General features: G+C 32.1%; 1 protein-coding gene across 8 annotated transcripts in view; it reads left to right on the plus strand.

Moving 5' to 3' along the window:
- Window positions 1-23,389, plus strand: part of LOC145259798 (polyamine-transporting ATPase 13A3-like) — a 198,469-nt gene that overhangs the window by 37,087 nt on the left and 137,993 nt on the right. For all 8 annotated transcript variants that reach the window (XM_080117572.1, XM_080117574.1, XM_080117577.1 and 5 more), the window contains exon 2: window positions 8,908-8,990. In XM_080117572.1, the coding sequence (XP_079973698.1) occupies window positions 8,908-8,990 (83 nt within the window). The remainder of the gene's footprint in view (window positions 1-8,907; window positions 8,991-23,389) is intronic.

Here is a 23,389-nt window from a genome sequence, read left to right on the forward strand (position 1 = left end):
TTGTGTTTTATGGAGCGGAAACGTAACATGAGATGATAGTCTTTTTGAAAAGCGTAAATCCAACATTGTGGGCGAATTGTTAAATAGCTATATTCGTCAGAAAATGCTACAGTTAATATCTTTTGCTATTTGGGTACAAAATTTCTAAACTAAAGTTTGTAATCCACCCGTTTCATCATCAATGGAATACCTGACAATGAATTTGGTTGACCATATAATATAGGCTTAACCCTCTCTCCCAATTGCCAGCTATAAATCCATAAAATTCAAAGTCTTTTCTGCAATCCAACTATATCTGGTAGAAATAAACTTTAGCTTATGCTTGACTTGTCCACCAAGTTTCACTTCTTAATACCCAACAATCTTTGTTTTATCTATGTTCAATGATGGGCACCATTTGCATTGCAAGCACGTTTGGTTGCAACTGATTTTCACTTTAATGACCCACTTCAGTTTAGAAATAGTCTTTTTTTTTTTTTTTTTTTACACAGTGATCACCACTTATCAAGGCCCGGAAGCCACTCAGGGATAAGGGTTATTGCAAGTACATTACGTTAGTGTGGAGATTTGATGAAGTGTTTACTTAAGGGGGCGGTTCATTAGGAATTTGTTAACGTTGGACTTGAAGATATCCAAGTTGTAGTCAGGTGGGAAGCAGGCAGACGGAACAGAGTTCCACAGGCGTGCAGTTCTAAGAAAGAAGCTTTGTTCATGGAATCCGCGTTTTGATTTAGGCACAGATATAGAGTGGGGGAAATTTTTCACAGTGGATTCAGCTAGATGGGTGTTTTTCGTGAAAGATTGGCGAGGGGGGACCAGAGATTGGAGTTCAGACGAGCACCTGCCATGGAAATAACGATAAAACAAGGATAGGCTCGCAATGTCTCTTCTGCGGGAGAGAGGTTGCAGGGTAGAGAAAAGGGCATCCCCCACTAAGCTACGAAGTCTATTTTGTACTCTGTCAAGTTGTTTTAATAGACACTATCTTTGAGGGATGATCATATAGATAAAAATCTGCTGCAGGCGAAATTAAGATCCGGTAAATGTTAAGCCTATTCAAGATCATAACTCTTACTGATGAGATACTCATTAAAGTGCTCCTTCCTGCTACATCATTAAATGGCAATAAAACAAAGACTGTGAGACATTTATGACTGATACTTGGACAAATCAAGCATACATTGATGTCTATTTATACCAAACCAGCATGGCTACCCGGTGTTGCCCGGATGGTGAGAGATGGTATACTAAGGATATTGAGCAACCTCCCTCCCCAGCCCTAAAAAGAACAAAAAAACTTTTCTTCAATCAAAATAGCTAGTGCCTGTGTAACCGCAAAAAAAAAAAAAAATGCTGCAGTTGGCAGGTTTGAATCTGAATATGAAAGAGGAAAAGGGAATGAAAAACAAAAAACAAACTAAAGTGCTAGCTGTCACGGCCACGTCAACTTATGACGTCACAACAGGTCGAAATAACGTTTTTTAAACGTACATTCAGATTGTTAGATGTAGAACTTGTAAAAAATCTCAACACAAAAAGTGACCCCCCCCCTCCTTGCAAGAAACGCCTGTTCACCCAGACAGAATGAATCTTTTTGGACATTTTTATATATTTTATGTCAGAAATTAATCTTTTTAATGATACAAATGTTATGGTCTGCTGCATCTGTCAAGTTTTTGGTGGCCATACAAACGTACAGAAGCACACACATACAAACTAACACACATTTTCCCTTTCATAGAATAGATATTGTTTGCAGAAAGGAATGATTTCATGTGGCTTTTTTTTCTTCTTAGGAAGAGAGGGGAGGTTGTTCTAGATTATTTTTATCAAGACAAATTGAAAAAAAAAAAAAAAAAAATCAGTCACCCAAATCTTTTATCTGATTCTATTAAGGCCATGATTTAATATTAATCGTGTTTCTGGTCAAAAGTCTTAACATTTCACAAAGAGAAAGATTTTATCAGCTTATCTGCTACATGTTTCCTGAGACTTTCTACCTGTGAAGCAACACTCTGAACATGGAACTCTACTCTTTAGCTTCTAATGGAATTTTCCAATATTCTAAATCTAACTTTTTATACTTTTTAAATTTTTTATTTTATTATTATTTTATTTATTTATTTTTTTTACGCTATTTTCACATTCCCAGGTCCAATATTGCTGTTTGATTATTGCGTTTTTGCCCATAAACAAAATGTGTACAGTTCACAAAATGTTTATTCGTACAAAATGTTTGGTTTTCCTAAAACGATTGTGAATTCTATTATTGATTTCATGAGTGACATTTCAAAAAACGTTTCTGGGGATGATCAATGTGTAAAAACAAATTGAAAGATAAAATCGGTCTCTTAAGTTTTTTTTTTTTTTTTTTTTTTTTTTTCTTTTTCTTATCTGATTCATATTTTTTTTCATTTATTTATATATACTAGCGGAACCTGTGGAAATTCCACGGCAGACTCCTTCATAGGTAATATATTGATGCTGGCATTCTGTAGATGTTCAATGTAAATGGAGACGCCCTAATATTATTGTAGCTCTTTTGTTAAAACTGCAAAAGTATTTATCTGAGCTAGCACGAACTCCCAGTAAAGCCCCGGCGTAAAGTACGTTTAAATATATTTTAATTTATGCAGATTTCGTATATATTGTTATAGTTAATGTTCTATTGATTCTTGTATTATTATATAGTTGTGATTTCAAAAACAAGAAAATATATCCATATGACTTGTGTACATCAGCTTGAATCGAAACCAAAACTTATGAAGAAAATTTTGTATGTATGTATATATATAATCCTTCAGGGAGACTAGCCGCCCTCCTCACCAAACAAGTCTGGTGGGGGAACCAGTTTAGTCGCCGGTGACCCGACCATGGGACAGGTAGTACTAGGTTACATGGTACCAGTAGCATATGACATGACCTGACACAAAGGGCGAATGAACTCTTTTTCTGGGTCAACGGCCAACTAGCACCGTGTATATTTGTGTGTGTCTATATGTGTATTGGGGTGGAGAGGGCTCCCGTAAGCTGTGGTGAAGGCAACCTTTCTAGGAGAAGCAAATCTCTGATTTAAAAAACCATAAAGCAGGAGACCAGTACCTGTATTAAGCTGGTCTACAGTTTAATTTGTTGCTGGCTATCTTGCTCTTGCTTGTTGCTGGATCTCAACATTTTGAACAGAGAGAGAGACTTAGCTGTCGTACATAGCTAAGACTCTGTAACATCATCTTTGTATAGATACTCCCTCAGGCATTTGGGCTCATGGATTTTAAATGTCTGAGGGAGTGGCACTCGTCTGACAAGATGTTGCAATCATGTATATATATGAAAATTTTTCGGGGGGGGGGGTATAGAATTTAATAATGGTTAAATACAGACCAAAAACAATGATTTAAAAAAAAAAAATGAAAATAAAGGTTAGCTAACCAGGTTTCGTTCCTCGCTCAGCAGAGCTAAATCGATATATATATATACATATATATATATATATATATACATATAACTTGAATTCCTTCAGCTGGAACCGAAACCAAAACTTATAAAGAATTTTTGGTAAAATTATTTATTACAAGAAATGGAAGGTCATAACAATTAAGCAACAGTCACTTGGAAGAAAAAAGATGTGTGCCACACAAAATAACACACACGCTATCATATTAATGTTTTTTTCATCTATTAGTGATATATAAGTACTAGTGATGGGACGATACCAATATTTTTCCCGATTCTAATACAATTAACAATTCCGATTCTTTATAAATCTTTAATTATTTAACTATAAGATTGTTATTTTCCTCAATTTTCATAAAAACACATATTACATATGCAGATATTTTCCTAAACGTCAAAATACACTTGCAGAGAGTGATCTATCGAATTTAGCTTAACTGGTGTTTTAAAATCAATAAATGATTATTAATTTATCATTTATTACCAACAATGAAAGATTTTACTTTAAACAAAATCAAATAAAAAAGACAATCGTTTTGGCATCGGAAAATAGGCATCCAATTTTTCCGATACCGATTCCGACACCCCAGAATCTTCTGAATTTTCCAATTCACGATTCCGATTAATCGTCCCAACACTAATAAGTACTAAGATTGGACACCCAGAACCAACAGGTTTAAGACTCTTAAAATTCATACTAGAATTATTAACAAGCACTCATGACGTAATAGATAAAATACTTAGTAAAATTCAATTGTAAGTAATATTCCTTCTAGAGATTGAAGATTCAACCTTCAATGTGAGCAGTACTCTGAACACAATTGCAAATTACTTGAGACTTTTATTTCTTTATGACTGAAATGAGAACCTGCTACTCTCATGGATTAAAGAAAGGGTTCTGTTTGAAGTTCAGAAAGATTTTTCAGAGTTTGGCAGAAAGAAAGATTTTTCAGAGTTTGGCAGAAAGAAAGATTTTTCAGAGTTTGGCAGAAAGAAAGATTTTTCAGAGTTTGGCAGAAAGAAAGATTTTTCAGAGTTTGGCAGAAAGAAAGATTTTTCAGAGTTTGGCAGAAAGAAAGATTTTTCAGAGTTTGGCAGAAAGAAAGATTTTTCAGAGTTTGGCAGAAAGAAAGATTTTTCAGAGTTTGGCAGAAAGAAAGATTTTTCAGAGTTTGGCAGAAAGAAAGATTTTTCAGAGTTTGGCAGAAAGAAAGATTTTTCAGAGTTTGGCAGAAAGAAAGATTTTTCAGAGTTTGGCAGAAAGAAAGATTTTTCAGAGTTTGGCAGAAAGAAAGATTTTTCAGAGTTTGGCAGAAAGAAAGATTTTTCAGAGTTTGGCAGAAAGAAAGATTTTTCAGAGTTTGGCAGAAAGAAAGATTTTTCAGAGTTTGGCAGGAGGTTACATCTGAAGAAGGTTGGAGGTTACATCGACCGAAATGTGAGAAACAAGACTTAAGATAAGAACAGTAATCCGAATAACACAGCAATTTAAACCTCACCCACCTAGATACGTAATATTTTCATGTGACATTTTTATATTTTGTCAGGTTAGCCGGTTAAATAACGCATGCTATACATAACAGAATCAGACACTTGCTGTTATATCGTTGCCATGTGTACTGTAGTCTATCCTTCAAAGTTTTTAATTTCTTAAATGTGTCATATTGTTTGAGATTGAATGAGAATTAACAAATGTTCTACCCTCCCATATTTTTATTATCATTGCATATTACATTAAAAAAAAAAGCTATTTTAATAATTAGCTTAATGTTATTGTTTGTTGTAATAGAATCGTTTTAATTGTTCTGTTTAGAAATATTGTTTCAAGTGGAATTCTATAATTTATTTTTAATTCAATTTATTTTCAATTATTATTATCCGACATCAGTTGCTTTTAAAAATGGAAGTAAGTTTACTTCCCCCTTTAAGTTGTTTCTGGTTGAATTTTCAAAGATGAAAATTCATGTATTTTAGGGTTCCATAAATCTCACATGTGATCCATTTTCAGGGAAAAAAATCGTAAGTTAGAATATTTGATGTATCTTAAATTGTTTGTGACTAAATCCTCCGGCCGATGATATTTTTCAATATGAATATATATTTTTTTATATGAAGCTAGTATGTGTAATACATATGTATGTATGTATCTCATAATCATGTTGACACACTAATTCTCATCAGATCATTGAAGTTAAGCAATGTTGAGCCTGGCTAAGACCAGAGGAGTGACCATTTGAGAATACTAGGTGCTGTATATGCTCTCTGCTTATCTCGGCATTGTTTTCAATCGTTCTGAACCTCTAACTGGCATTAGTATTTAACACTGGTGACTCAGGACAGGTGTGACAGGAGATTTCACAACTCTTGCTATTAAAAAAAAAAAAAAAAAAAAAAAAAAAAAAAATTCCACAAACAAGCACCCTCACAATGGGTATCCATAGTCTGTCAAAGCTGAAAGAAGCTACCATATATATATATATATATATATATATATATATATATATATATATATATATATACTAGCAAAAGTACCCATCGTTGACTGGGTTCAAAAACAGCCTTCACAAAATGGACTCTGATTTATGAAAGTATGATAGGTTATGAAAAGGAAGGGTTGTAATGAGATACCTTCGAATTTGGGGGTATCAAAATCAAAGCAAAATATGAAAGTAAAAATAAAATAGATAAGCCCCATAATTTATTATACCATACCTGTTCACACTGAAACACTTATCACAATATTCTGTGGATCTATATTAAAAAACCTTCTTAAACTTTGTGACATATTTCCATTCTATGGAGGTCAGGCGCGAACGAACACCCCATAATTTTATTATACCATATTTCTTCAAACTGAAACATAATTATCAAAGTATACTTACACAGATAGATATGAAAAGTCTTTATTAAAGTTTGTCCCTATTTCCATTTCATGGAGACCAGGTGCGAACGCAGACCCCACAATTTTATTATACCATCCATATTTAAGTTAAAACATACTTATCAAAGTATTCTTATGTACATCTATATCAAAAACACTTGTAAACGTTTTTTTTTTTTTTTTTCATTTTTAAATTTTTTATTTCCATACTTTGTGGACCCGGTGCGAACGCAGACCCCACAATTTTAATGAACCACCGTTCTGCCAGATCAAACATACCCATTCCTGTGTCTCGATACATCTTCTATCATTATATGTAATCAGTTTTTTTTAAAATAGTCAACCATATAAGAGCCTATTTGTGACCACACACACACACAGCTTTATATATATATATATAATTACCTGTTGATCACAACTATTACCCCTCTTTCTCTCTCTTACATGACAGTGTTGGATTTTAGTTCATGACTCATCAATCTTGCATCACTACTAAAAATTTCCTCCTGTTTCCTCTGTCATATTGGACAAAATGTCATGTTTTTTTTTTTTTTTTTTTTTTTTTGTTTTTTTCAATCACTGGCCAAGTTGGATGGAAGAGAATTTTATTTGCAACAGCTTTTTAATTCTGCTAATGCTGTATCTTGCTTAAGTGCGAGGGGGCAATTTCTGAAACGAATCAACAGCTGGATCAACTGGGCAGATCTAAACGAATAATGAACAGCTGTGATAAGCATTTCTATCCCTTGTTCAAGATACCAAATAATTGGGATTTTTTTTTATGGAAGTTTTTCTAAACAAGACATATAGCCACTTTTGGTTCTAAATTTTTGAGATGAGGATTGATTTTTCATATTCTCTGCATTCTTTGGACTACTGTTCTCATTTTAAGTGTTATTTTATCTCCAAGGACTCATGGCAAGGTGCATAGAATACTTGATAAAATTCAGTTGTAAAAGTTACACTCTTTTGGAGGTTAAAGGTTCAATCTTCAGTGCGGGTCACCCCAAAATACACTTGTATTTGTGGTGGCTATCATCCTGATTGGATTGAACTGACTTCCTCCTGAGTATGTACTTCCTGTAGAAAAGTGCCTAGTTGAGAGTCAAGAAATTAATGTTTTTAGCCAATTTTTCGATATTTGTCGTCTGAAGGGCCGAGCTTCAAAACAATACTGATCTTGTGAAAATTCGTCACTTCTGTCGAAAGTTTTAGGCAGACCTGCAAACATACATACATTTATATATTGGTAGCTCAAATTTTCAACCCAAACTGATTAAAAAGCTTGCTCTATCTCTGAATACCCTTTATGTAAAATTTCAAATGTTTAGACCAGAAATTGTCTGAGTAATTTGGTAGAGACCTCAGAGATTATTTTTTTTTTAACTTTGACCCCTATTATGACTCCTTAACATTTATTGTTTTGGGCTCAAATTAAGTTAAGTTAGGTCCATGTCCAAGGAACCTATATCTAAAATTTCAATTGTTTATACCCAAAATTGGTGGAGGAGTTTGGTAGAGTTCTTAAAGGTCAAATCGTTGAACTTTGACCCCTTAGCAGCCAAATCTCTGGCCGAAAACGGATTACGAAGATTTTCCCAAATCTCAGTAACCTGTATATCAAATTTCGAGTCTGTAGACTGAAAATTGACAGTTATTGCATAGGGAAACACAAACACACACACACACTTTCACTTTTATAGATATATAGATTGAAAAAGATAAAATTATGCACTGAATATTTGGCTATTTTCTTTTTTGTGTCTCTTGCTTTATGGTTTTCATAAGCGAACACTATTCATATAATCATATAACTTTTTTTTTTTTCACTTTTTTCTTTTCTTTGTTTGACACTTTTTTTTTTGTTTACCTTATTTTTGTTACATAAAGGTTTTTGACAGTTGATTTTTTTTAGTTGACTTTTTTTTTTTTTTTTTTTTTTTTGCACACTGTTTAACATTCACAAGCAATATGAATTGGAACCAATACATTGAAGACATTGCCAGGGTTGCTCTAACATGCTAGAAAGTTGATCATTCCTGAGAATATCCTATATTTCTTACAATGCCACTATTCGCCCATGTGTGGACGATTTATTGCCATATCTGGACTTCTGTATCTTCTACTAATCCCTACCTCGTAGGCAGGTGAAAAATGAGTCTCCAACCTAATAGGTCCTTTTCTATCAACCAAACTCCAACCAACTCCCATTCCATCACCAAAATGTTGCGTCCCTGCAACCGTTTTAATAGAATATGTTCCAAACTCAAGCCATTTGTACTCCCTTACAAAATCCTACCCATACACTGAAGATCCCTAAATGCCAGAGAGCCTTCTATTATGTTCTAATTGACTTTTTTTTTTTTTTTTTTTTAAATTAACTTTTTAGAAATTGATTTTTTGAAATTGGCTAGTTTTTTTTTTTTTTTTTTTTTTTTAGAAATTGGCTCAATTTGATTGTTTTTCTGTTTTTTTTTTTTTTTTTTTTCCTAAATTGACTATTTTTAAAGATTTTACTTTTAAAAAATTGTTTTTAGAAAAAAAATCTTAAAAATCTTTATTTTAAATTTTAGGTAGTATCTATGGAAGTGAAGCCTCCTTTGAAGGAGTGCTGACAAACAAAATTGTATTAAACAAGAACACTGAGGATCAACTGGTGAGTTTATAAGTATTTTATATTTTTTGCTTTTAGAACAGTTTTATTTTGGAATATCATACTTTGTTATTCGTGGCCAAAATAATTTGTATCTGATTTCTCCTGCTTATCAATATTATGCCAGCAATGACGATGTATAAAAGGAAGAATACGTGTGAGGACACTTTTCAACCTGTATACCCAGCGAATTTTTGAAATTTGGAATGTAAGGTATTCACACATGTAGAATACCTTTTAATCAGTTTTCTTACGACAAAAAAAAGGGGGGGGGCTGCCAATCAGTCAAAATTGGAACACAGACATCATATTTTTTGTCAATTGTTTTACAACTGTGCATGCGGGAATCATTCACATGACAGATACCTTGTTACAAATAAGTAGGTCTGAAAACACTTTTTAAAGATTGTCAAGCTGACCTAATGGTTATTATACTTCACTCGTCTTTGTTTTGGTTTTGATCTCAGCTAGAGTATTTTTTTTTAACTTACAAGTTTAGAAAAACAATACTCGCATGCATGTTTCTTTGTTTCTTTCTTTGTTTCTTTGTTTCTTTGTTTCTTTCTTTGTTTCTTTTTTTCTTTCTTTGTTTCTTTTTTTCTTTCTTTGTTTTTCTTTTTTCTTTGTCTTTCTTTTTTCTTTGTCTTTCTTTTTTCTTTGTCTTTCTTTTTTCTTTGTTTTTCTTTTTTCTTTGTTTTTCTTTTTTCTTTGTTTTTCTTTTTTCTTTCTTTGTTTTTCTTTTTTCTTTTGTTTTTCTTTTTTCTTTTGTTTTTCTCTTCTCTTTTGTTTTTCTCTTTTGTTTTTCTCTTTTTCTTTTTCTCTTTTGTTTTTCTTTTCTCTTTTGTTTTTCTTTTCTCTTTTGTTTTTCTTTTTCTCTTTTGTTCTCTTTTCTCTTTCTCTTTTCTCTTTCGTTTTTCTCTTTTGTTTTTCTCTTTCTCTTTTGTTTTTCTCTTTCTCTTTTGTTTTTCTCTTTTGTTTTTCTCTTTTGTTTTTCTCTTTTCTTTTGTTTTTCTCTTTTCTTTTGTTTTTCTCTTTTCTTTTGTTTTTCTCTTTTCTTTTTTCTTTTTTTTTTACTTCATTTTAAAAAATTTTTTTTTTTTAAGAAATTTAACATATTTAATAGACATATTATGCATATTTTACGACCGGGCAACACCAAGTTGTCTGCTATATCTATAAAGGTTAGAATATGTATGTAAGGACACTTCTCAATCTATATATGCAACACATTTTTGATCTACAGGTTAGGTTTCGATCTAAGCGCAAGTATTTTTTTATTTACTAGAAGTGAACTAATTAGAAAAAAAATACTCATGCACATATCTCGATTTCTTTCGGTTTTTTGTTTTTTTTACTTCATTTTTTTTACTTCATTTTTTTACTTCATTTTTTTACTTCATTTTTTTTACTTCATTTTTTTTTACTTCATTTTTTTTACTTCATTTTTTTTACTTCATTTTTTTTACTTCATTTTTTTTACTTCATTTTTTTACTTCATTTTTTTTTACTTCATTTTTTTTTACTTCATTTTTTTACTTCATTTTTTTTTTACTTCATTTTTTTTTACTTCATTTTTTTTTTACTTCATTTTTTTTTACTTCATTTTTTTTTTACTTCATTTTTTTTTACTTCATTTTTTTACTTCATTTTTTTTACTTCATTTTTTTACTTCATTTTTTTACTTCATTTTTTTACTTCATTTTTTTTTACTTCATTTTTTTTACTTCATTTTTTTTACTTCATTTTTTTTACTTCATTTTTTTTCTTCATTTTTTTTTACTTCATTTTTTTACTTCATTTTTTTTACTTCATTTTTTTTACTTCATTTTTTTTACTTCATTTTTTTTACTTCATTTTTTTTACTTCATTTTTTTTACTTCATTTTTTTTTACTTCATTTTTTTTTACTTCATTTTTTTTTACTTCATTTTTTTACTTCATTTTTTTTTACTTCATTTTTTTTTTACTTCATTTTTTTTTTTACTTCATTTTTTTTACTTCATTTTTTTTTACTTCATTTTTTTTACTTCATTTTTTTTTACTTCATTTTTTTTACTTCATTTTTTTACTTCATTTTTTTTTACTTCATTTTTTTACTTCATTTTTTTTACTTCATTTTTTTACTTCATTTTTTTTTATTTCATTTTTTTTTACTTCATTTTTTTTTTTACTTCATTTTTTTTTTTACTTCATTTTTTTTACTTCATTTTTTTTACTTCATTTTTTTTACTTCATTTTTTTACTTCATTTTTTTTTACTTCATTTTTTTTTACTTCATTTTTTTTTACTTCATTTTTTTACTTCATTTTTTTTTTACTTCATTTTTTTTTTACTTCATTTTTTTTTACTTCATTTTTTTTTACTTCATTTTTTTTTTACTTCATTTTTTTACTTCATTTTTTTACTTCATTTTTTTTTACTTCATTTTTTTTTACTTCATTTTTTTTTTACTTCATTTTTTTACTTCATTTTTTTACTTCATTTTTTTTTACTTCATTTTTTTTTACTTCATTTTTTTTACTTCATTTTTTTTACTTCATTTTTTTACTTCATTTTTTTACTTCATTTTTTTTTACTTCATTTTTTTTTACTTCATTTTTTTACTTCATTTTTTTTTTACTTCATTTTTTTTTTACTTCATTTTTTTTTTACTTCATTTTTTTTTTACTTCATTTTTTTTTACTTCATTTTTTTTTTACTTCATTTTTTTACTTCATTTTTTTACTTCATTTTTTTTTACTTCATTTTTTTTTTACTTCATTTTTTTTTTACTTCATTTTTTTTTACTTCATTTTTTTTTTACTTCATTTTTTTTTTACTTCATTTTTTTACTTCATTTTTTTACTTCATTTTTTTACTTCATTTTTTTACTTCATTTTTTTACTTCATTTTTTTTTACTTCATTTTTTTTTTACTTCATTTTTTTTACTTCATTTTTTTTACTTCATTTTTTTTACTTCATTTTTTTTTTACTTCATTTTTGTTTTTACTTCATTTTTGTTTTTACTTCATTTTTGTTTTTACTTCATTTTTGTTTTTACTTCATTTTTGTTTTTACTTCATTTTTGTTTTTACTTCATTTTTGTTTTTACTTCATTTTTGTTTTTACTTCATTTTTGTTTTTACTTCATTTTTGTTTTTACTTCATTTTTGTTTTTACTTCATTTTTGTTTTTACTTCATTTTTGTTTTTTCTACTTTTTTTTTCCCAATTTTTTTTATTTATGATCAAGGTTAGATTTTTTGGTTTTATAAATCCACGTTTGTTTGTTATCTGATCTTCCATTGTCTGGCAAAGGCCAGAGGAATAGTCAGCCAAAACAGTGTGAAACAACTTGATGAGGATAATATTCCGCAATTAATAAATGGATAAATAATACAAATTATTCATCTCAATAAGAATTTTAATTAAAATGAAAAAATATAAGTTCAGCTAGTTGGCTATAAAATAAATGCATAATCCAAAGATTGTTGGTCGTGACTTTCTGTGACCTACAAAGTTCATAGTGTATAATTTTAATCTAATTCAATTCTATCTTTTTTTTAAGGTCAATGAAATTCTATTGTAGTTGCCTGTATTTATTAGAAGTAAACAATTCAAAAATTTAGAACTGAAGACATTCATACCGTGTTTAAAAATTTTTTTTAATCTTTTTTTTTTTTTTTTTTACTGAACCTCCTTTCTTTTTCTACTCCTGTAACACTGATTTTTTTTTAGCTATTGTCCTCAGACACTGAAAAGGATAAAAAAGCTCATCTCCAAAAAAAGAAAAATATACATATAATTTAAATTTATCTTTGTATTTTTGTTTTGCGAGTGCTGCCAGATCAATTTAAAGGTACCAACTTTTTTACCTAAAATCCACTAAACATAAATGCTCTTATCTTTCCCCCTTTGCAAAACTCAATTGTGTTCTGCTAAATCAAAAATAGAAACAGTTTTCCTCTTAAAAACCACCAAACCAAACATTATGAATAAATATTTAAAGATATAAAGAACTTGAAGCATAAAATCTTTTTACCAAAATTATTGAATTCGTCATTAACTCACCTGATATGCTGTAAAATAAAACTGGCAAATTAGAAACCATGTAAAAAAAAAAAAAAAAACCTGAAGCATAAAATCTCTTGCCAATTGGAAAGGGTTGATATGCCATAAAACAAAACAACTAAACCAAACACTGAATAAATATTTGAAGATATAAAGTAGTTGAAGCATGAAAGTTTTCTTTTTTTTTTTTTTTTTCAAAATTATTTGGTTTGGCATTAAATAACTCTAAAAAGGTTGATATATCGTAAAACAAAATAACCAATTCAGCCATTTTTCCATCCAAAGAAAGGTATATTACCATGGATGCATAAAATATCAGTGATAGGGGTCAACATTTATAAGGCATCAATCTGGGTGAGTTTGTGGTAGCATTGTTTGTTTGCATTACATTCAAATTTTTACATCTTAGTGTGATCAGGTAAACTGGGAGCAGAAAGGAATTCCAAAAGTTAACCGATCATAGAAAAAAAATCTTCTGGCATCTAGAGACCTCTACAGTTAAGGGTGGAAATTTTTCTATTAGTCGGGAGGGAGTATTTTTGTACAAGTGCAGTAAGGTAATTGTATCACATTCCATGGAAGTACTTGTAAAATAATCACTACAGTGATGTAACAGGGGCTGGTTGTTAGAAGACAATGCAGTACCTATTAAATTTTTTTTTTTTTTTTTTTTTTTTTTTTAAAACCTTGTCCAAGATGGAGAGACTGGTAGTTGGTGCACCAGCCAAGATCTGGCAGCAATGCTCTGTACATTGGTGAATGGTGGCTTTATAGAGATATGGGATACTAACAGTTTTCTAGTTTGATGGATGTAGCTGACGTTTGTTGCAACAGATTTGGCAATGTGTATGTGATTATTATTACTAGTATGTGTAATGTAACGAGGGGGGGGTCTGTTGCGTGTATATCTCCTTACGTGTGCCTCTGTCTATATCTATGTATGTAATCGTGGTAAGCCTTGTGTGTGTATAATGTCTAACGTGTGTATAACCAAATGTTGACATACCTTTTTTCTGCCTCTTGGCTTCATTGTTCATAGCTGCAAAAGAGAACTGCATGCAAAAAATAAGTCGGAGGCTTCTTTTAATTAATGCTTGGTTTATTTCTTTCGCAGTCATGGTGGTTCAACATTCTTTCTTGTCAGCCGTTCTTAACTCTTTTGTGTTGCTTTTTCCAACGCATTTTCGTGCCAATCTTGGCGTGTCTGCTCCGTCCAAAATTGGAAACCAGACTGACTTGCATGCGAGAGAAAAGATCTTCCTCTCTTTCTTTCCTGCTTTCTTTCTTTCCATGTTCTCTTTCACATGTACCCGAAGTACCTATTTCAGGTAGTATCGTCAATCGCAGCTACAGAGTTTGACATATGTCAGCAACTTAACCCTTGGACTCTTCTTCCATTAACCAACTTGCACAGCAAAATTACAGTTTTCAACATGCCGGCATAACCCAGGATAGATTTTATATATATAATCAGGGAAGCGGGGTGGGGCGACCATTGGAAAGATGAATAGTGTTAATGTAGAAATTTGTTGTAGCCTTGCAGGCCAGTGATATAATTAACAAAGTGTATTAGCAAAATTATGTTACAAAAGTACACGTCATTATTCTGGGGCCATAACTGCTACGAATCGTTACATTGATGTTTAGATGTAACTATAATAATGGTCTTCGGGTAAGTCCATTATTCTTGAAATAGATAGGTCAGCTACCCTAAATTGGAAGAGTGAACCATTGCTAAAGTGGAAATGGGAGGAAAGGTGAATAGTGTTGACGTAGAAATTGGAAGAGGGTAAATAATGATCCAAGAAATTAGTTTTTACTTTTCTCAAGAAGTTGGAAAATCTTTAATTACTAGTGATGAAACAATTCCAATATTTTTCCCAGATTCTGATAGAATTTCCGATTCTTTATAAATCTCTAAATATTTAACTGTAAAGTTATTTTCTTTGATTACCGTAAACACACGTTAAAGCACATATATTTTTTCAAACATAAAAACACACTTGAAGGGCGGGGTGTGGGGTGTGTGTGTGTGGGGGGGTTCTATAGAATTTAGTTTTACCGGTGGTTTAAAATCAATGAATATTGATTTTATTATTACTAGCAGTGGAAGATTTTGTTTTGAACAATATCAAATAAAAAAATAGATAATTAAAGGAATCGTTTTTTAGCATCGGAAAATAGGCACATTTTTCCGATACCCCCCAAAAGTTCCGATTCTAATTAATCATCCCAACACGATTAATTTTCTTATCTTTCTAGTTTTTTTGTTCTTTTCAATCTGTATGTATTTCAGTTTGTCGCACTTAAATGAGAAATAACATTTTTATTGGATTGCCAAACTTTCACAAGAACTATTTCCCTCACTCTCTGTGCCTAAATCTAAATGCAGATTTAATGAACAAAGCTTCTTTCTCAATAGTATTCCGCTATCCTGCTTCCTGGTTTAATACCTGGTAGCCTTCAAATCTAATGTAAACAAATTCTTGTTGAGCCGTCCTCATAAATAATCAAATTCTACTCAATTTACACTACTAACAATTACTATACTACCACCTTACATTCATTAACCCTTATCCTCGAGTGGCTTTCGGGTATTGATAAATTATGACTCCCAAGTAAAAAAAAAAAAAAAATGTCATGCTTCGATTTGAAGTAAGATTATTTTTTCTGCAGAAAATTTGTATGTCCGTCTATTGGTTGTAGTTGGTCATTCGATATTACATAAGTTGTAACCTATCGATCTTTCAGATTTTGCTTTAGAAATCAATGCCTTTTACAAAAACATATCTCACAAACCAGCCTAGATAAATAGACATTTCCACCTGATAGGACGAGAACAATCTACGTCCGTAAATTAAATGAAGTGTTCAGTTTAACAAAGATTTTAATTTCTTTCATGAAAAAAAAATATTGGTTAGTTTTTCTTAGCTCGTGGAAAAGAGTATGACAGTTGTTTGCCAGGGAGTGTCACGATGTGTCCGTGTTGTGTGGACATCTTTTGGAATGGTTGTTACGTCCTGGGCACGGCAACCAACTCCCCGGGGGAATAAACGGTATGCATAAATGATACAATGCCCCTTAAATCAAGGGGTTTATATATATCGTTGGCTATATCTGCTGGTGGGTTTTCTTAGTCTTGCCGGCATCATTACTGGCAAGACCACTGTTCTGAAGTTAATGAAACAAGACCTTTTTATTTAAAAAAATTTTTTTTTTTTTTTTATAGAAATAAAATTTTATTTTAACAGAGCATTTTAGAATTGAGTCGAGGGTTAGGGTGCATAAAGATTTCAATTTCTTTCCCCCAAAAGATATTAGCTAGTTTTTCTTGGTTCGTGGGGTGGGGGTGGGGGGTGGCAGGGACTATTGCTAAAGTTGGTATAGAAGAAAAGACCAGTAGAAATTGGAAGAGCGTAGATGCGAAGATTAAAAGGATTTTTTTTTTTTTTACATGTTATAAAATTTTAACTTGAAACTTTTCTAATTTCTCCTGTTCAGTCTCAATACTTTTCAACCTGTCACAGAATAGCGTTTTTGTCTGACTGTCCTGATTAAATTGAAAGTAACGTCTTTAGATGCATTTCTATCATCAGAAAATTCCTATGTCCGTTTATTGGTCACGCTGAAGTTTGAAATCGCAATTTCACCACCAAACGTGCAGATCGAAATGACACAGCTTAAGAATCGGACCGTCCACGTTACCTCTTGCGAAAGTGGAATTCTTTGTTTGCCGACTTTCTGAAAGGCTTTTGTATCATTTTGAGAACTCTGAAATAGCAAGAATTCTGAATTAATGGCGTTTCACTGAAGAAATCCATTCCGTATTGATTGACGAGCGTATTGATAATCAATATCTTCCTGTGGAATCTATTTTAGCCGCGAGCTGACATGGTTACATTAGTGCTTTTATATGAACGTACAAAATGGTGCCCTCCCATCTGTGTTCAAGCATAAATCTGCTTGCACTCACCTCCATAAACATTACCATCAGAAAAAGTTGTATTTTAAAACTGGTACAAGGTCACCAATTGGGGAGCACTTGTTAATTATGAGCATAAAATCTTTATTTTGAGCACAAATCTAATTTATACTCGCAACTGAGAACATTGCTTGCCAAGTTAGGTACAAGGTCAGAAATCTTGGAGCATCTTGTGAGGTCATTCTGTATTACATAACTTGTAAGCAGTTGATCAGATTTTCATTTAGAAACCAACAACTTTTCTACCTGACTAATCGATCTTGGTTAGCTGTGTGCGTGTTGATTAGACGTCTCTCACAAACCAACTTTTTAAGTTTAGCGTGTGAAAATGGGAAGACATAGTGAAATTCCTTTCAATTTTTAGGAAAATAAAATGCACGTTTGTATCCTCCTATAAAACAAGTCGAGCACTAAATATGGAATGAAAAACAAAACCTTTTAAAACAAAAAAAAAAAAACCCGAAAGGTTTATTTCGGCGATCAAAAGTTGATCTGTGTCCGAGTGTGAAAAAGGGAAGGAGTAAGACCTTCTTTGGTAGTTGTAGGTCAGCCAGCAGTTATCTTCAAGTGAAAATTGTCTATGCTGGAATGGACAGAAAGGAAAGAGGTCTGTCTTTGATGCTTGTCCGGTTCTCTGCCGTCTGTGGTTTCCAAAGGGGCTAAAAAGAAGTTAGAGGACAGAAGGAATCAATGCACCCTGCCAACTGATTGGTCAGTGTGTGGCTGAATCACTCGGTGGTGGGGAACATTGATTCACAAGATTTTATTTGCAATTGTTACAAATTTCAACTTGTGATAACTTGTTTGTTTTGGTCATTTTTGATAAGATTTTGATGTAAACCCAATTTTATCTTTTTTTCTTATGATAATACTTTTACTAATGTAGCAAATAATTTTTCTTCAGGTTATTTCAAGTTTTAGTATTTTCAGTGACAAGCTAGTTATTTTTGAATGTTGGTGCTTTTCAGCTTGATATGCACAATATTAAAAAAAAAGAAAAGCATAAATAGGTATAGAAAACAGAAAGAAGTCTCATTATGGGAATAGATTGAAAGGGAGATCTGGTTTATTTGCTTTCTCAGTTTCCTTAAGTACTTGTAATGGAATTCGTCCAGCAATTTTGTTACCCACTGAATATTGTGACAGGAAGTGTGTTTATATATACTATCAGGCTACCCGGCGTTGCCCGGTTGTAAGATATGCTTTTTTTTTTTTTTTTTTTTTTACAAAGGCATCACCACATTATCAAGGCCCAGAGGCCACTCAAGGATAAGGGTTAAAGAGTGTACAGTAGAAATTGGTCAATATAGTAATCATTAGTAATGAAAATTTGGTAAATTTGATAACTTATATGGAACGGCTCATCAAGAACTTATTTACTTTAGACTTGAACACAACCATATTGTAGTCAGCCGGAAAGCAGGAAAACGGAAGACAATTCCACAGGCGTGCAGTTCTAAGAAAGAAGCTTTGATCATGGAATCTACGTTTAGGTTTAGGCACAGATAAAGAGTGGGGGAATTATTGATAGTGTTTTCAGCTAGACGAGTGTTTCTTGTGAAAGTTTTGCGAGGGGGGACCATAGATTGAAGCTCAGTTGAACACTTTCCATGAAAATAACGATACATCAGAGACAAACTCGCAACATCTCTTCTGTGAGATAGAGGTTGCAAGGAGGAGAAAAGGACATCTCCTACGAGGCTACGAAGTCTATTTTGAACTCTATCAAGGCAGGACAAGTCCTTTCTAGCAGCTCCTGCCCAGATGTGGCAACAGTATTCCATCCTTGGACGTACCTGGCTCTTATATAGATAGAGAATAGCATCAGCAGTGAGATATCTACCGGATCGATAGAAAGATCCCACCATTTTTCCAGCGGCCTTGGCAACAGATTTGATATACGTGTTCCATTTAAGATCAGGAGTAATGGTCAAGCCCAGAAGCTTGTCAAAACTTGAGGCCTCCTGAAGACGAGAGCCATATTTTAATTCATGCAGATTATATATTTATTATCAGAGAGACAATTCTCTATCGATTATTATATTGTACCCAATATATAGTAGTGATGTCAAAACTAAAAAAAAAAAAATGAAAACGATTTGGATGCCATCAGCTAGAATCGAAACCAAATTGTACAACTCTCCAGCCTCATTCCTTAACCTCTGAGCCATGCCCATACACATAAGTTAAAAAATAATGTTGTTTAACCGATGTATGTAGGTTTGTGCATGTAAACATGTTTAGTTGACTACTCCTGTTAAGGTCAACTGTTTTGTTTTCAATTTTTGCTAACTAAAAACCAAATCAAAAGTGTGGTATAGGTTAAAATGTCCTATATATCAAATTTTTACTCCGTAGACCAAATATTCAGAGATCAGTTTGGTAGAAACGTTTTGCACACACACTGATATTATATATATATATATATATATATATATATATATATATATATATATATATATATAAATATAAATATTTTTGTGTGCTGGAACATTTTCATCTAAAAATCTATGCACAATGTAGAAACTATGCATAAATGAAACCAATATAATAAGAAACCATAAAAAATAAGTAATTAATGCTCATTTTTTTTAAGGAATATGCAAATTAACTCATGTAGTCGCTCACATATTTATGACTGAGTATATCAAGAAGTTTGTTTCAATAATTTTTAAATACAAAAAGTAGGCTTTTAATAATGTCAGAGCGACACCCCCCTCAAAAAAAAAAAAACTCAACTTTAAAAATATATATACACAGACGCGCGCGTGTGAGATGTCTTCAATAAGTTTCCATATAGGCATTTTTATTGATAGTACACACATGAAACTCTAATCCCCTTCAAAGTAATCTCCTTCGGTTGCAATGCACTTGTGTTGTTCATGGAAGTCCTCTTGTGTGAGCATATCAATGATCCTCGTCACAACCTTTTTTATCGCGTAAATTGTCTCATAACAACAGCCTCTAAGGTTTTCTTTGAGCTTAAGAAATAACCAAAGGTCACAAGGAGCAAGGTCTGGACTATAGAGAGGTTGAGTAACTGTCTTGATGCCCATCTTGGTCAGATGACAAGGATGAAGTTGTGGACTGCACTCTTGAGACAAACTTCAGAAATCTTCCGCATTTTCAGTTCCTTACAAATAATTGTGTGTACAGTTCCCACACTGACCTCAAACTGTGCACTTATTGTTTCTATAGAGACACAACGGTTCTTATCCATGAAATTCTTTATTTGGCCAATCAGCTCTAGTATTCTGACTTTCTTACACCTCATCATCCCTCACAGACTCCCTGCTTTCCTTGAATCTCTGAAATTGATGCTCGATTCATGAAAAACGGTCCAAAAGCATTCCATATGTTTCTGTAGCATTTTTTTCAAAGTTTCAAACCGAATTTTATTGCATATGATTCTTCTAAAGTGTCCTCACCTTCAGATTGCATTGTTTTAAATTCACCAGCTGTGACAATCAGGCTTTAGTAGGGTGTATTCCAATTCCTGTTGGAGTTGTTCATTCGAATCTGAAATCATAAAAATTGGTTAGTCATTTCATAAAATGTATAGGAATAGCATACTGAATTTTCAAAAGTCTTCAACAATTTTAAATGCCTGTTAAAAAAATGTCTGGAAACTTATTTAAGGCATCTTGTATATAATTTCTTTAATTTTCTTTTGTTCTAGTTGAGATGAGGCATCCTGGTAGACGCCAGACATTCACCTACCCTTTCCTATATTTTAACTGAGAGATCTTAAGATTTTAACCATCCCTTAAAGTGTTATTGTTTGTACCTCTCTTGCGCTTGGTTTACTGGGTATATTTGCTGGGTATTTTTCGAAATTCTTTTTCAAGAGTCTGGTTGCTCCTATAATTACTGGAATGATAGTAATCTTCCTAAGATTCCAGTTTCTTTTCGTATTGTACATGTGGATGTGTATCGAATTTGCATTAAAGACATCATTGTATATATTACAATTGTTCGACCCGTAATTAGTATGATAAGTGTTTACTAATGGGACGGGAGACCAGAATTCAATCCTCGATCAAGTCAGTCGTACCAAAAACTTAGAAAATGGTAATTGATGCCCCCCCCCCCTGTTAGACACTTAGCATTATAAGGAGAGAATCATAGGGAAATGGAATAATCTTGGAAAAGTGTAGCAGCTTATGGAAAGGGGAGCCTTTGGGTCGCCCTTGACTATAGTCGACCACTTAATCTTTTATTTTAAAGCACTTTTTATTCTTGATAAATAATAAATTCAAAATGTATTTTCAAAATGCTTCCTCGGTGATTTTTAAAACTTATTTTTATTTTATTTTTTTTTATCCCGTCAAATATTTAATCAAATTAAAAACCTAGAAATAACCAAACATTTATCGCTTCCTTTAGTTCTTCCACTTCCAGAAACAACTTTATGCAGACTGTCCATAAAGTCCGTGTGCACTTAAAAAAATGTATTCTTTAATTTGGATTTGCAATACAAATAATTTGTTAAAAAAAAAAAGTTATGAAATTTTATTAAAATGCTGATGTAATACCACTGTATCTCGTATCATTAATTATGGTGCCTTGGAATTTAAATAATGATCTTTCTTGTAAAATTATCTTTTTTTTTCTGATGTCTAACAGACTTGATGGATGCATTCTTGCTGCCTTTTAAAAATCTTTTTATTTTTTTCATTTGTGTCCGTCAACTTCAAAATTGTTAAATGGGCAGTACTCTTTATCATAGTGGAGGCATGATCGTGTTTGACACAAGTTCCCGTCAGATCACCGAGGTTAAGCAACGATAAGCCTGGTCAGTACCAGATGGGGGACCATTTGGGACATCCAGGTGCTGTATGTGCTCTCCGCTTATCTCGGCATTGTTTCCAGTCGTCCTGGACTTCTCCTTGCCACTGGACTCAAACAGTGTCAATTCAGGAGAGGTGTGGTAGGGATTGTGCAACCCTTGCCTCATAATTATACGCGCAGCTGCCCTTATAGGGGGTATCCTTTGACTTTCGAGACTGAACGGAAGCATCGTGAGAGTGGAGGATATATTTTCCTTTTAAATTCATAGTTTCTAAAATAAGTTTCTAGACACACACACACACACACACACACACAAAGAAATCCTTATATTAAGGACGTTCAGTACGATTTGCTAAATGACACATCTGGCATGCGTTTTTTTTTTGTTTTTTTTTTATTGATAAAATAAAAAAATGAAAACCAACGAACGAATTGAGTAGTTTTGTGCAGTTTGAAAAAAATATCTGATTTAACATAAAGGGGTAAAAAAAAAAAAAAATAGAAACCACTACCCTCTCCTCTGTTTAGTGTAACTTAATCTCTTCCAGACAGACTGACCATATTTTTCTTTCAGCAAAATCCAAGCATTAGTTTACAGCAGAATCTAACTTTTATGTAAGCCTGGCAACATATCGCTTCCTTTTAGTTGTTCCACTTCCAAGAACAACTTCAGATATGCAGGCTGTCCCTAAAGTCCGTGTGCACTTTAAAAAATGTATTACTTCATTTGAATTTGTGATAGAAATAATTTGTATATTTATTTGCGAACTGTTATCCTCATCTTCATAGTTGCTGTTGTTTCACTACGTTTCGGCCAACTATTCCTCTGGCCTTCTTCGGGTGGTTAACCATGACAGATAGAGGCATTGAGTCTCTCTGGTGCCATGTGAGCATTGTCTGAAGGTAGGGGTTTCAATCCTACCCAAAGTAGGCCAGAGGATTAGTTGGCCAAAACGTGGTGAGACAACAACTATGGAAGGCAGTAATTATTGGGGATACACTTACAAGACTCAGCTGAAGAAGGCCAGAGGAATAGTTGACCAAAAACGTGATGAAACAACAACTATGAAGATGAGGATAATTAACAAATTACTAGTCTCAAAGGATTCAAATAAAAAAATAAATAATTTGTAAAAAAAAAAACAAACATGTGAAGCATGCATGGTTCCCTGTGAGTGCACAGTAAACAAGTCATATTTTTATGCCTAAGTTCAGCATTTGACCCCCCCTCCCCTATTTAGCACCAAAAGTCCCCAGATATATGTAAATTTGAGTTCTGCACCATGCAAAAAGAAAAAAATGTCTGTCCATCATTTTGGCCCCCTGCCCCATTTAGCCACAAAAGTCCCCAAGGCCTTAACATATTTAAATTTGAGTTCAGCACCATGCAAAACTGCTAAATAGACATACACAGAAAATTTTGGACAAATATGGTAAAATAGTCCCCAAAATGGAGTGTTTTTATTAGCCCTTAAAAGAGCCCCTGGTGCACACCCAAAAGTTATCGCGAAGTATAGACAAACAAAATTATATAGAAATTAGTTACAACTTTTCAGAAAGTTTTATAAAAATCCAAGGCA

This window comes from Euprymna scolopes, chromosome 35, assembly GCF_053919585.1.
Source record: "Euprymna scolopes isolate OS-2025 chromosome 35, ASM5391958v1, whole genome shotgun sequence".
In the NCBI taxonomy this organism is placed as follows: Eukaryota; Metazoa; Mollusca; class Cephalopoda; order Sepiida; family Sepiolidae; genus Euprymna; species Euprymna scolopes.